Here is a 13,181-nt window from a genome sequence, read left to right as displayed (position 1 = left end):
CCGCCATTAGGCCAGAATACAGCGATACCGCTGCGTCAGCGTCCCCACGACAAGCCCCCGCTTCACCAGACATCGACAGGCCAATGACTCTGGCGAGGCAGCAGATTGGACACACAGAAACGCTGATGCGCTCGCGTGGAATCGACTCCCATCCACCAGACCACGGAGACCCGTATGATGGAGATGAGAAGCTGTCAGACGAACCCGAGGAATTTGGAGGTACGGGGTTGAGTGTGAGTGTGGTCCACAATCGCGCTTATGCTGACTTGATAACTACCTAATAGACAGCACTCCGCTTGATGAGCTCACTCGGGAAGACTAATAATGACCGAATACTCCTCTGAGTGGATAAGCAGGAGGGCTTGTTGATGCCATGTGATGGAGAAATAGCAGCGTAGGGCAAGACAGATTGTGCGGGCTCAAACAGGCTGCAAGCCCATCAAATGCGCGTCTCTTCCCGGCGCCCAAAGATGTATACCCACGCTAGGAGCAGCTGCGATCGTCCCTTGCGCACTCGGTTCCTCGCTCTGGTCCGCAATCCCGTCGGCTTCAAAGTCACATTGTCATGCGTTCTCGCCTCTTTGTAGTACTTGTGGTTTCTGACCCATTGCACAAGGTGATGCATCTTGGTATCGTTGGTGCCTTGGAAGCCTGCCATATACCCCCAGTTGGTGATGAGATCGAGGGTGTACTCGGATTCCACCGTATGGGCGATGATCATACCCTGCCATGACTGCCCGTGCTCCCTGCACAGTACCGGCGCGTGAAGAGTAGCGGTATAACTGTATGGCGCAGTCTTCTTCGATTGCCACACGTTCTCAAATGGTCGAAACGACTCGCCTGCAGGACCACGATGTGCCGCCCACCATTCTTTGCCCCCTTGCATACGCAGCAATGGATTGAACCCATACGACGCGGAGACGCTGAGATCTGTGACCTCTGCGAACCACAGCCGCTGCTGCAGGACCGGCGAGTGGCCGATGGCGTCTCTGAAACTCTTGTTGACGCGCTGTGAGATGAGCAATGTGCGGACAGGCACCGTGGCCAAAATGCGCTGCAGAAATGCTGTTGACTCGAGGACCCTCCTGACAGCCGGTGCTGCCTCGCGAGGCGTGCAAATGGACGGAGAGCGGGACTCCGGCGACATGGAGATGTGTCTGATGCTGCGTATTGGAGGAGTGGCGGCGGCGGCTGTGACATTGCTCTCATCGATTCTGGGCATTTGTCGCCGTTCCTCTGCTGGAGCGTGCTTCAATTGTCTTTTTTCAAGTTGGTATTGGCTGCATTAGGATGAAGGTGAGATCTGGCTCACAGTCTGCGCAAGATCGGCCCACGTTGCAGCAGGCGCCTACTCTGCACAGTTGCACTGAGGTCGAAGAAAGCACCACTTTCATCATGGACACCACTACCATACCGAAGAAACAAGAGAGGAGAAGTCGCTCAGCGACCTGTCTTAGACGTCCTTTGCTTCTGCTACTGCCTACCGCGTCTGCTAGGATGAGCTCTACAATGAGCTTCACCTGTAGGCCATACGCGCCCAAACATTACTATAGAGCTCGCTTCCTTCGGCGTCACCTTACACGAAAAGATCATTTGTCCTTGCTCCTTCCAAAGCCGAAATGATGCTTCTTCTTATCCTTCTTCTCTGGCTCCTTCGTGATCGCTCCCGACGACGAGCTTGGCCCAGTTCCGTGGGGCTTCCCATTCAGATTGATGGCGCCCATTTGCTGTATTGGCGGCTGCGTAACAGGCGCTCTCTGGGGCTGCTGGACAGGAGGAGCAGCCTTGGGCTTCGGCTGCTCGTCTGGCTCAAACAGATGCCGTGGCGCCTGTGGTTTTGGCATTTCTGCAGGTATGTTCAGCCTCCTTTTATCCGCTGACAGGTCGCCTACCTGCCGTATGAAGAGTCCGGGCGTGAGCATGTGCGATGTGACCAGGAACGTCTCCCGCCCCGTCTGCCTTCCAACATCATAGCACGCTCGCGCTTCTGAGTATGTTGCGCCTCCCGCCATGAAGACGATGACCCGCTGCCGGTTCTCTAGGCCAGAATTTGCGGTTCGCGTTCGGGCCCATGTAGGTTTCGCTGAGCGTAGTGAGGCTGCAGTCTCTTGACGCTGAAGCCCATCGCCCATGTCTAATGGCGGCTTTGTGTATGGGAACACTGTAGGGTCTAGCGTATTGCTTGCATGTGCCTCCAACAGATTCTGTAGCACAGGTTCGTACCTGCTCAGTGCATACTCTTCCTGTACTGTCACTGGCGGCGGCTTCTTCGGGAATAGTGGCTGGGGTATAGGCCGAGAATCCTTGATGTTTCGAGTCGTTCGAGCGCCAAGGATCTCGAGGTTCTGTAACACTTCACCGTCCTGTGGTGAGAGTTGGGCATGGGCAATCAGTTTCTGCAGGTCTGCCGGCACCATGCCATCTCTGAAAAGCATGAAGAGCATCAAGAGGCGTAGGCGATCAGGTGGGACCACACCGCCTTCGTCAAGTGTAGCAATGACTTGCGCTGCTACGCCTTTGGGCTTCTTATACTCCTCGTCGAGGCCAGTTGCAAGGATCTGTGTGCAGCGTTAGTATATGACTCGCAAAGTACAAGCGGGAAGTGCGCACCTGCTCGACCGATGCCACATCAGGCAAATTTCGCTGCTGAAAACGATTCATGCTTTCTTGGGCCATACCTAGATGTAATGAATATGCCTCCTTCATCTGCTGGAACTCCGGAAGCCCTGCCATCATGTCCTTAATCGTGTTCAGGTGAACTCCCTCTGCCTCCTTGTTGGTGAAGTTTGCATTGTTCTTCAAGAAGTTCTTGAAGTCAGATTCCAACTTGGCTATTACATGGACCATATGTTGATGTCTGTTTTCCGCCCATATCTTGTCCTTTTCGGTGATTTCGACGTCCTTTTCTTCTTGATCCAACTGCCCCTCGTTGACCATCATCCGGTATGTCACTTTGTCGCCCTCCTTGATGGGCAACAGATCGTGTGCCATGGCTTGGTATGTGAACTCGTGTAATATAGGCGCGTAAAGATCCATGGATCGATCAACGATGTACAGTGCTCCCCGCGGCCGCGTAGTGGGCGGGGGAAAGTCTTCGTGGAACTTGGCATACAAATCGAGCTCATCTTGCACGAAGCGAGCCAGATGTGAGCACAGTATGCTGGCTTCATGCGTGGGCGTTCGAGGTCGATAGTAGCGGATAGTGGGATATTCTCCGAGCGCTACGCAGACCCCTACAACCTGTACTCATGTCAACCTCAGCCTGTCAGAGCTTCTGGGTCGAGTCTACCTTTTGCGCCAAATCCTCCAAGTGCTGCCTGACCAAAGTATTGCAAGCTGGATGGTACAGCACCGGAAAGCTCCATGGGTCTCTGAAGGTGATCAAATGTGACTCTCGTGGGTAGAATTCCACATTCAAAACCTTGAAGAGTGCGATCTGGTCTCGAAACCGCGACTTGTCTATACGCTCTCTAAGTGCCGGTGGTAGCACTACCCTTTGCCGTCAGCATAGTTCTGCTGCCGCCCCCGCCGCCATCCCCCCTCCAGTGCACTCACAGCTCGTCCAGACCAGATGTGATCTCCTGTACTTTCTCTTCTCGAAATCGGCCATGATACAATCCACGATGTAGGCCTGGGGCGAGATGAGGTAGATTGCATCGGCATCGCGGTTCGTAGATCGTCGATCAGTGATCAGCTCAATGCCTGGAGACTAAGTCAGGTCGGGCGAGGCTCTCGAGGTAGCAGTGTGAGGGGCGCGCGTACTCATGATATTCTCGTTGAGGATCACATCTTGATCAATGACATTATCGATCAGCTTGCGCGAGTCTGGATCAACGACCAGCACTTTCCACTGTCGGGAGTCGTGGTTAGAATGATCATGAAGTAGGCGGCAACAGCATGACTGGAGGGGCATACATCGTCGCGAGTTATCTGGCGGAGCACATTGAGGATGACTGGCGAGACATCAGCATACGGGAAGGAGGTCGCTATAGCACCAGCAGGGCTCACTGTCGCGCTGGGCGTCTATAATCGAGACGCCCATATCGTCGGTGCTAGAGCCGAAGCTGAAGCTGAGACTCAAGCTCTCGCTGGCGACAAGGTCGGTCCAAGGGTCAATCAGGGGTGTAGTTGGCACATCCGGTCGGCTGTATAGGGTGTGTGTGCTTGGGTGAGGTCAGAGTGAGAGCGAGTGACAGCGGCCGTGATCCGTGGAGGTAGGTTCATGTACTAAGCTTAGTGTCTGGCAAATGAGGAGGAGGAGGAGGAGGAGGAGGAGGAGGTTGCAAGCTGTACGGGATTTGGTAATTCACGCGAGCAACAGCAGCTTGCGACAATAATACTGTGATCAGGTACCGTACCGTGGAGGTAGGTAGGTAGTTCTAATGGACGTGGGTAGACACCCGCCCCGCTAGAACCAAACATTAACTACCAGGTAAACTATTCGATTTTTGTCCCTCGATGGAAATTACCAGTGGTGTCTTGACAACTCCTATCGCCTCCCGTAGAGATTGTTCGGTGGTCTGTACCTTACCTGAGGTACCATTTGCCTGCCTACCTAGCTAGGCTAACCTAGCCCAGGTGTCCAGGACATTCCGAAAAACTTATCCTCACAAACAAGCAATCAAGCAACCAACCATTCCATCTCGACTGTGGTCAGGTTTTCCGATAACGGGTTGCAATGATCGTTTCAGCTCGGACGGGGAGCCGCTGCATCAGATGTGTCTACCGAGCCCACCTACGCGGCCTGCAGCAAAAACGGTGCAATTCGACTACGCCTGAAGACTGGCAGCCATCGCCCGAGAAAGCGAATCTGTTCCGCAAGACAGGAGGTCCACGAAAGAGCGAATATGATGGCGGTCTATCAATCGGCCGGATGTCGCAGGACAATGGAGAAAAAGAATATAGCTGGCCGGACCCGCCGAGAATTGCGAGGAACAGAACCGATCCATTGTCTGGAAAGGGTAGATACGGCAGAAAGGAGGGGTTCATGGCGGTTCTGCCACACGTTCTGTCAAAAGTGAGGGAGGAAGTCAAAGACGCGCCCGTGTTGAATCAGGTGGCGAAAGACACGCAGGAATGGGATGGCAAGAGCGCGAGAGACCTGAGCTTCAATAAGCTGTGGAAATCCTTCACCACCAAGATCATGTCTGGTGCGACGAGCGATGGCATCTCGCTGGGCCGTGACCAGACGTTATACGAGGATCTCTCCAATGTGTTTCGAGAACGAGGCAGGCACGGGCTCGATGACAGAGTCAAGTACGCCTTTTACGGACATGTCACGGGCTCGCGCTTCACATCCTCTGACATCAGGAATCAACAGACAATGACTGATTTGAGGTATCCTAATGAATGGTTTCCTGCAACAAGAATGATGCACCGGACAATTCATCTGCATGTGGGACCTACCAACTCTGGGAAGACTTATCATGCTTTGCAGAGACTCGAGCAGGCCAAGACTGGAACATATGCTGGACCTTTGCGACTCCTGGCCCACGAGGTATTTACCAGGCTGAATGCCAAGGGCAAGCCGTGCGCGCTTGTGACGGGCGAAGAGAGACGTCTACCCCCTGGCTCCCAACCAGACGAACCGATCGAGGGGGCCTTTAACATGACGGCATGCACAGTGGAGATGATGCAATTAAATAAGCCCTTAGACGTGGCGGTCATCGACGAGATCCAGATGATCGGCAATGCTGAAAGAGGCTGGGCCTGGACGCAGGGGCTTTTGGGGGTCATGGCAAGAGAAGTGCATTTATGTGGTGAAGAACGAACCGTGCCACTGATCAAGGAGCTCTGTGCCAGCGTGGGCGAAAAGCTTGAGATTCATCGGTACCAGCGTCTATCGCCTCTGGCCGTCTCGGACTCTTCTCTCGATGGCGACCTTCGCAAGCTGCGCAAAGGTGACTGCATCGTTTCCTTCTCCGTTATGGGTATTCACGCTTTGCGCAAACAGGTCGAGAAGTCGACTGGCCGTAAAGTTGCAACTGTCTATGGATCACTCCCTCCAGAGACCCGTGCACAGCAAGCTCGACTCTTCAATGATCCTGATAATGATTATGACTATTTGGTTGCCTCTGATGCTGTGGGAATGGGTCTCAACCTGGCCATCAGGCGAATCATTTTCGAGTCGTCCTCGAAGTTCAACGGAGTATCTCGGCAGAGGCTCAGCATAGCAGACATCAAGCAGATTGGTGGCCGTGCAGGACGTTTTAGAATTGCAGAGCAAGGCAAAATAGGAGCGGCATCTGCAGAAGAGCTCGCTGCTGCGAAGGGAGAAGCTGCTGTGCATGACTCTGATATGGACGCCTCCCACGAAGAGTCTCAGAATCTCGGTCTCGTGACGACTCTGGAACGGTTCGACTTCCCGGTCGTGCGGGCAGCCATGAGCGCAGAACCCGAGCCCATCAAATCTGCCGGGCTATTTCCACCCGCAGCGATTTTGGAGCGATTTGCTGGCTACTTCCCCCCGGGCACGCCTTTTTCATATATACTAACGAGATTGCACGAGTTGAGCCAAATTCACTCCCGCTTTCACCTGTGTGGGTTGAGAGATCAAGTCTGGATCGCGGATATCATTGAAGGCGTGGAAGGTCTTTCAGTATCCGATCGAAACATTCTCTGCTCTAGCCCTGCCGCCAAGAGCGATTTGGATCTGTGGAAGCAGCTCATGCCTGCATATGCACGATGCATCTCCACCCAGTCTGGTGGCAACATTTTGGATATCAAGGAGCTGCCGCTCGAGATCATGGAGGCCGAAATTCAAGGCACAAGGGAGTACTTGCGCGAGCTCGAGAGACTGCACAAGGGCATCGTCGTGTATCTGTGGCTCAGCTACAGGTTCGCCGGTATCTTCAGTACTCGAAGCCTGGCTTTCCACGTCAAGGGATTAGTGGAAGAGAGAATCGAGAAAACACTCAGCCACTTTTCTTTCTCGGAAGCCCAGCGTCGTAAGATTGCCGCGCTGCGCGAGAAGCAAATGCTGCAATCGCTGGTTCAAGAGTCGGAAGATCAGTCTGACAAGATGGAAGTAAAAGCCCAGTCGACTCGTACTGACCAACTAGGCGAGACAGAATATCCTGCCGCTGATGGCGCCGAAGAGGAGAGCCTGCACAGGCGGCGAGTTGTCTCGGCCGAACAGGTGGATGACGATAACTTCGACTTCGGAGCTCAGCTCGATGGTCTCGCCGAGCAGCCCATAGCGCTCCAGCCCCGACAGCTGGATGAACAAAGCAGTCAGCTCGCCGGCGGTGATCACTTTGGTGGTTCAACAGAGGACATAGAGCTCGAAGAGCCCGGCCTCGAACCAGACGGCATAGATGAAGATGCGAGGACGCCTAGTGAGGAGGCTGCCGATACTAGTGAACAAGCTGAGCAGCCTGCAGTCGATAAATCTCAGCAGAAGAGCTCATCCGCGAGTGTATAGTTGGGATTGTATAACATATACAGTGTACAGATAACTATAAACACATGCCACTGCTGCTGGCTTAGTGTCGCAGCCTACAATGTACAACACTACACTCTTGACCGCATTCGATTCTCTGCAATCTTGCTGATCTGTTTCTTCCCTCCCTCTTGACATTTTCCGCAGCAAAATCAACAGCCGCCCATACCAATGCTAAAGAGGTAGGTAGTAGAGATACACATAACAGGCAGCACACGACAAAGACCACCCACTTCATCTCGCCCTCTGGGTAATACCGATGCGATCAATCATAATCTTTCTCTTCTCCAGCCAAGTCCAGTCTAGGTACCTTACCTTACCTTACCTAGTAGACCTAGTAGTCATTCTTTTTCGGGAATACATTGATTTATACCTTTACAAACATCATATCCGGGCACGCGAAGCAGGCCCCTCCTGATATCATATTAGCGCATGCAAATTTACTAAGTACACAACATGTACTTATGGAGTTCTATAAAACCTACGTCCCAAGGCAACAAATTAGGTACCTAAACATACCTACATGTACCTGGCCCGTCAATTATATCAAACCACTCTTGATTCGCAAACTCCAGCAGCAAACGCGCATTCGCTAGGCCATGGCAACGAACATCGTAAGAAGGCAAGGTTACCAGGAACTGCAATAGCTAGACCTGAGTCGAGCATCACCAATAGCAAGTCTAAGGTAGGTAGGTACTGATTGTATGCGAAAGAGGGCATGTTGGGGTGGTATTGTCATCAAGACGCAAGTATCTAAAGGTATGTATCTCATTGCCGGGCATGTCATTGCGTACGATTGCCAACACGACGACACAGTAGAGGATTGTTTGTGAAATCCCCGCCAGATACAGTACTCAACGTCAATCCTTCTGGAACAGCTTTTGTTGCTCGAAGGAGACATCTGAGGGAGGTAAACAGCACAAAGAATGTCTGGACAATGGCAGCATCGCCAACGAGACAACCCGATAAATGGGCTTTGTGTCGAGTTCTTGGCATTCACCGCTTGAAGAGGTCGTATCCTTGAGAGTAGACTGGCCACTACAGCCAATAAGTGCGACTTCTTCTTTTCCCCGAAGCGCAGGACCGCACGATATCAACCTTGTGATCATGCGCAGCCGAGGCCCTACAACCAGCATAGCATTTGCATGCGATAACACTTTTCTAAAGTTCTTCGCAGCTCCACTGCGCAACTATAAACGGCAGTCCTCCACGTCTAGTCCAGTTCGTGTCGTGTTAAGTCACCATGACGCCTAGGCGAGGGTCGCAGGCTCGCGGAAATAATAAAATGAAGGAATGTTCACTTTGATTGAAAGATTAATCAGATATTGATAGAGATAGAGATGGATCTGGTCGCCTGCTGCCAGCAAAGGTCGGACAGGGGAGGGAGGCTGGCCATACATGCCATGTCGTAGCCGCGCAGGACAGGTGGCGGAGACGATCGACTTCCGAACCCATAGAAGAGAGGCATCCGCAGTCGGATCCGGTGGTATGGTTGGCAGACTCCGCATTGCGATACCGTGGACCTTTAGGAGTAGAGATCTGGCTGGCCTTTCGCGGCTGATCAGTGCGCAGAACTTTCGACGGGTACCGTGCTGTGATGTCCTGACCCGGCCTAAATTGCTAGCTGCTGTGAAATGGGCAGCGTTGTGATCATCATGTGCGCTCAGTATTCAATTCAAGGCCACGGCTGTTTCAGAGATTCGGGACCCGCCGAGCCACATCCTGGGCCGAGACTCACAGCGCCGCCAACCATGCCTGAGGTGTCTCTGTACTGTCGTCAGCAGACACGGACACCTTGACTATGTCCTACCTCGGAGGTGTGGCCTGCACATTGCTCTTCAAGAGCACGTAGTAATCGAAGCGCATGACGAAAGCAGCATTTCATGTATCATGTGTTGAGAAGTTCAAAGGCCATGTTGGAGCCATCACAGTTTGCGTTCGTCTTCCATTGACAAGTCAACTCTTCAGCGCCTCCAGTCTGTTTCTCATCTGCGCCAATGTCTCTTCTGACTCGAAATCGTCTTCCTCGGGTTGCGCTTCCACAGGTCCCAGCGGCTCACTCGGCAATTGAGGAGCAGCAGTCTTATCCTTGAGCACCTCTCCCAATATCTTGTCAACCTCGGCCTCGGCCTCTTCATCCTCCCCTTCCAGCAACTCTTGGTCAGGTAACGAGTCGCCTACCATTTCTTCGATGATTCCGGCCTTAACAAGCTCTTGTGATAATTCTCTCATGGTTCCTGTCAACTCAGGCAGTTTCACCAGCATATTGACATCCTTCATGATTCCCACACTATTCCTGATGCCTCCTTCAATCTTCTTCATTGCAAAGGCCTCGTTGACTTGCATGCCGACGCTTTGCAATGTAGCTTTACTCGTCGCTAGTCGCTGTGTTTGTCGCCGCACTCGAATCAGTTCTCGGGCGAATATTCGTGTTTCTGCGGAGGCTTGCTTCGCTTGTGAGGGGTTCTTTTGGGCGCGTTTCGAGGCTTGGAGGATAAGGGACTTGGTCTTCGATTCGAGGGCTTTCAGGTTTTGCAGATCGCGATCAAGCTTACGCGTGTTGGAGCGGAGAAGGGAGTTGCATTTTCGTTTCTAGAAGACCATGTGTGAGAGGAGACGCGCAGTTGGGTGCACAGGCAGGTAGGCAGGCAGGCATACCTGCTCCTCGGGTGAAGGTCCATAGAAGAATCGCCGAGCGGCGTCCATTGCGTGCGCTTGCTACGGTCGTACCAGGAGCCGGCTGTCGCGATGTAGACTGGGTGTGGTATAGACCAGTTCTGCCTAGCGGGAGAGGGGGACGAGGAGAAGGCGAAGGTGTCACAGTTGGCACAAGACAAGCATGTGACAGACTTGACACGAGAGTCAGGTAGTGAAGTCCGATCGTTAGCGCCAAGAGACCGCGTAGTGACGATGTCTGTCTGTGCTCCTTCGTGGGGCCTGACCTGAGCCTGAGGAACGTCCCCGCTTGGAGAAGATGCTGTGCCCAGACCAAGAGCTTCAGCTCATCGCTTCCATTCGATTCGGACCATTTCCAGCCTAGCAAACGCTCACGGCCTTCACATTCACATCCACAACTGTGACTTCTAATTCTTTTGCACACAACAGCTGCACCACTCGTCCACCATCCCACATCTACCACATATACCACGAGCCCCGTACGACAGAAAGCTACAGCAAATATGAGCGCGCAGCCCAAGGACACCACCGATGCAAAGATCGGGTCCAAGACGTTGACTCCAGAAGGTGAGCATATGCACTGAGAGGGCCAGCTAATCGCATTGGATGGAGCCATTGGGATGCAGCCACGGGAAGGAAACAACTACTGACAATACACCTATAGTGACCTGGGCACAACGCTCAAGCGCATCCGAGGCCGAAAAGAACCACATCTTTCTGACCATCGCCGTACCCGATGTCGACCCCAAGAAGATCAAGCTCGACATCCAACCGCAATCGCTCTCCTTCAGTGGATATAGCGAGTCGAAGAAGGCTGATTACGCCGTGACCCTCGAATTCTTCGCCGAGATCGACCCGTCCGCAAGCAAGATCCACCACTCTCCTCGCGCCGTGGAGCTGGTTCTGCAAAAGAAGGAGCTCAAGGCAGAGTACTGGGATCGCCTGCTGAAGGACAAGCAAAAGGTTCACTTCCTGAAGACTGACTTTGACCGCGTAAGTGCAGCCTATTACTGAGCCTAGCAAGACGATTCGCACTGACACGAGTCCTCACAAACAGTGGGTCGATGAGGATGAACAGGACGTTGCAGCAGATGACGATGACTACATGTCACGCATGGGTGGCATGGGCGGCATGGGAGGCGGCGCAGATGGCGGATTCGGAGGTATTGACTTCTCCAAACTCGGCGGCGCAGCTGGCATGGGAGGCATGGGAGGCATGGGCGGCGAAGATGATGACGAGGGAGACGAGGACGACGCCGAAGAGATGCCAGAATTGGAAGGCGAGGATGATGACGCGCAAGGCGGCGCCGCTGGTGCCACTGCGGATAAGGGAAAGGCGAAGATTGAGGAGGTCGAGTAGAGCGAAGCCGACTGAAAACTGCTGTGTCGCTCGTGCAAGTCCGGAATGGCGCCGATGGACCCTGAAGTGATAGCTGCGTAGGAAGCAAAGATTGCTTACAGCCGCAAAGCATTCGTCGATGCCAGCGGGATTAAGTGGAGGACTACGATAATGTGGTCCACAACATGGAAGGGTCGTCGGAAAATGGACAACTCTTGCGACCGACACGGTCAAAGCCTCGATCGTTGACCTTCTCCAACCCATGAGGGGAGTCTATTGCAACCTGCTCCTGGTCTAAGAGCATGCATTGCCATTGGGTGGCGCTTCAGCGAGCGTGTGTTGATGTTCAGATTAGGGCTCTATGCATGCCAAAAAAAATTATAGTCACATATGCCAATAGAAGAAATTGGAAGATACATGACTTTCTTTTGCCCCTGAAGGTTTCTTCTGCTGTGGATGATTTGGAATACGGATATCTTCCGAATTGAACTTAGAAGAATTTGGAAATTGCGAGCGCTTAATCCAGGGTGGTCCCCAATCAAACCAAAGTGAAAAAAAGTCAAAGATTGATTGATTATGTAATCAGAGCCCGAAATATTGATTAAGCTTTGGTTAACCCCCTCAAACTTTGATTGAGTTTGACAACTTTGACTTTAACTACCCTTTTTGGATACCCCCCCGGAACGGCCTCTAATTGGCTTAATTATATTACGTACTTCCTATATCTGCCTAAGGCAGTAGGCTTATCAGGCTTATCTTATTCTTAGATATCTTATTGTTAAGTATCTTATTTATTTACTTACTTATTTATTCCTTACTTCCGTAAACAGCTAGGCAACAGTAGTATTTATTTACTTAATTAGGTAGGAACCCAATTAGGCAGTAGTGTAGTAGGTTCTATAAAGCAACTTATTTCTTCTTTTCAAACCCTCTTCTTTACAACAATATCTACCTACCTACCTACTAACCTACCTACCTACCTACCTACTTACCTACCTACTTACCTACCTACCTACCTACCTACCTACCTACCTACCTACCTTACTAGCAGCCTTAGCAACAGCCTTAGCAACAGCCTTAGTAACAGTCTTAGCAACAGCCTTAGCACTAGTAGCCTTACCTTACTAGCAGCCTTACTAGCAGCCTTACTAGTAGCCTTACTAGTAGCCTTAGCAATAGCCTTAGCAACAGCCTTACTAACAGCCTTACTAATAGCCTTACTAACTACTACCAACTAAAAATCAGAAAAAGCAAGGATGTTATTAGTCAAAAAGGGAAACTAGAGCCTCTCCTCCCGCTCTAGTAGAGGTACTAGTAGCTAGAATCTAAAGAAGCCTAGTAGAGATAGTCTAAAAGGCCTAAAGTAGGGCAAGATAAGTAGGAGAGAGTTAGAGATTAAGCAGCTTGTTAGTATCTAGGGAGAATACTTTAATAAGGACACTAACAAGTTGATTATTAAGAAGTATACTAGTCTTTAGAATAAGGTCTCCTAGGCTTAACTCAATTAATTGTTACTTACCTTCTAACAAATTCTTAGAGAAGATACTAGCTACTTGTTAATATTTGCTCGTAACCCTTATAGTAGTGTTTAGTTCTAGTAAGGTAATAATAAGGTATTTCAGATTCGATATAGAATTAAGGAGGTTTTAAGAAGGCCTAAGGGCTTTAGCTTTAACATTAATAGTAGAGGATACTACCTCCCCTCTATCCTAGGCTTAATTTCTT

General features: G+C 51.6%; 5 protein-coding genes across 5 annotated transcripts; 2 read left to right on the top strand and 3 right to left on the bottom strand.

The window, feature by feature from the left end:
* Nucleotides 1–439: 439 nt before the first annotated feature.
* On the bottom strand, nucleotides 440–1,222 carry SEPMUDRAFT_120398 (uncharacterized protein; the record flags this gene model as incomplete). The annotated part of the gene is made up of 1 exon (XM_016901601.1): nucleotides 440–1,222. The coding sequence occupies one exon, from the start codon at nucleotides 1,220–1,222 to the stop codon at nucleotides 440–442; it is 783 nt and encodes a 260-aa protein (XP_016757670.1).
* Nucleotides 1,223–1,442: 220 nt separating this feature from the next.
* On the bottom strand, nucleotides 1,443–4,202 carry SEPMUDRAFT_151525 (Sec1 family superfamily). The gene is made up of 7 exons (XM_016906872.1): nucleotides 4,009–4,202; nucleotides 3,916–3,953; nucleotides 3,763–3,850; nucleotides 3,556–3,702; nucleotides 3,290–3,489; nucleotides 2,611–3,240; nucleotides 1,443–2,558 (listed from the first exon to the last, which is right to left on the bottom strand). Exons 1-7 carry the CDS (start codon nucleotides 4,040–4,042, stop codon nucleotides 1,590–1,592), a joined length of 2,106 nt encoding a protein of 701 aa, XP_016757669.1. The 5' UTR covers nucleotides 4,043–4,202; the 3' UTR covers nucleotides 1,443–1,589.
* Nucleotides 4,203–5,143: 941 nt separating this feature from the next.
* Nucleotides 5,144–7,495, top strand: SEPMUDRAFT_72359 (uncharacterized protein; the record flags this gene model as incomplete). The annotated part of the gene is made up of 2 exons (XM_016909987.1): nucleotides 5,144–6,283; nucleotides 6,326–7,495. The coding sequence occupies 2 exons, from the start codon at nucleotides 5,144–5,146 to the stop codon at nucleotides 7,421–7,423; spliced, it is 2,238 nt and encodes a 745-aa protein (XP_016757668.1). The 3' UTR covers nucleotides 7,424–7,495.
* Nucleotides 7,496–8,170: 675 nt separating this feature from the next.
* Nucleotides 8,171–10,229, bottom strand: SEPMUDRAFT_151523 (charged multivesicular body protein 3). Its single transcript, XM_016906871.1, has 2 exons — nucleotides 10,100–10,229; nucleotides 8,171–10,033 (listed from the first exon to the last, which is right to left on the bottom strand). The coding sequence occupies exons 1-2, from the start codon at nucleotides 10,145–10,147 to the stop codon at nucleotides 9,398–9,400; spliced, it is 684 nt and encodes a 227-aa protein (XP_016757667.1). The 5' UTR covers nucleotides 10,148–10,229; the 3' UTR covers nucleotides 8,171–9,397.
* Nucleotides 10,230–10,491: 262 nt separating this feature from the next.
* Nucleotides 10,492–11,889, top strand: SEPMUDRAFT_151522 (HSP20-like chaperone). Its single transcript, XM_016906870.1, has 3 exons — nucleotides 10,492–10,684; nucleotides 10,782–11,110; nucleotides 11,175–11,889. The coding sequence occupies exons 1-3, from the start codon at nucleotides 10,621–10,623 to the stop codon at nucleotides 11,475–11,477; spliced, it is 696 nt and encodes a 231-aa protein (XP_016757666.1). The 5' UTR covers nucleotides 10,492–10,620; the 3' UTR covers nucleotides 11,478–11,889.
* Nucleotides 11,890–13,181: the final 1,292 nt, after the last annotated feature.

The sequence above is a fragment of the Sphaerulina musiva genome, assembly GCF_000320565.1.
Source record: "Sphaerulina musiva SO2202 unplaced genomic scaffold SEPMUscaffold_10, whole genome shotgun sequence".
NCBI classification, from domain to species: domain Eukaryota; kingdom Fungi; phylum Ascomycota; class Dothideomycetes; order Mycosphaerellales; family Mycosphaerellaceae; genus Sphaerulina; species Sphaerulina musiva.
Note: the sequence above shows the minus strand (reverse complement) of the source record. Positions and strands in the feature narration are given on the sequence as shown.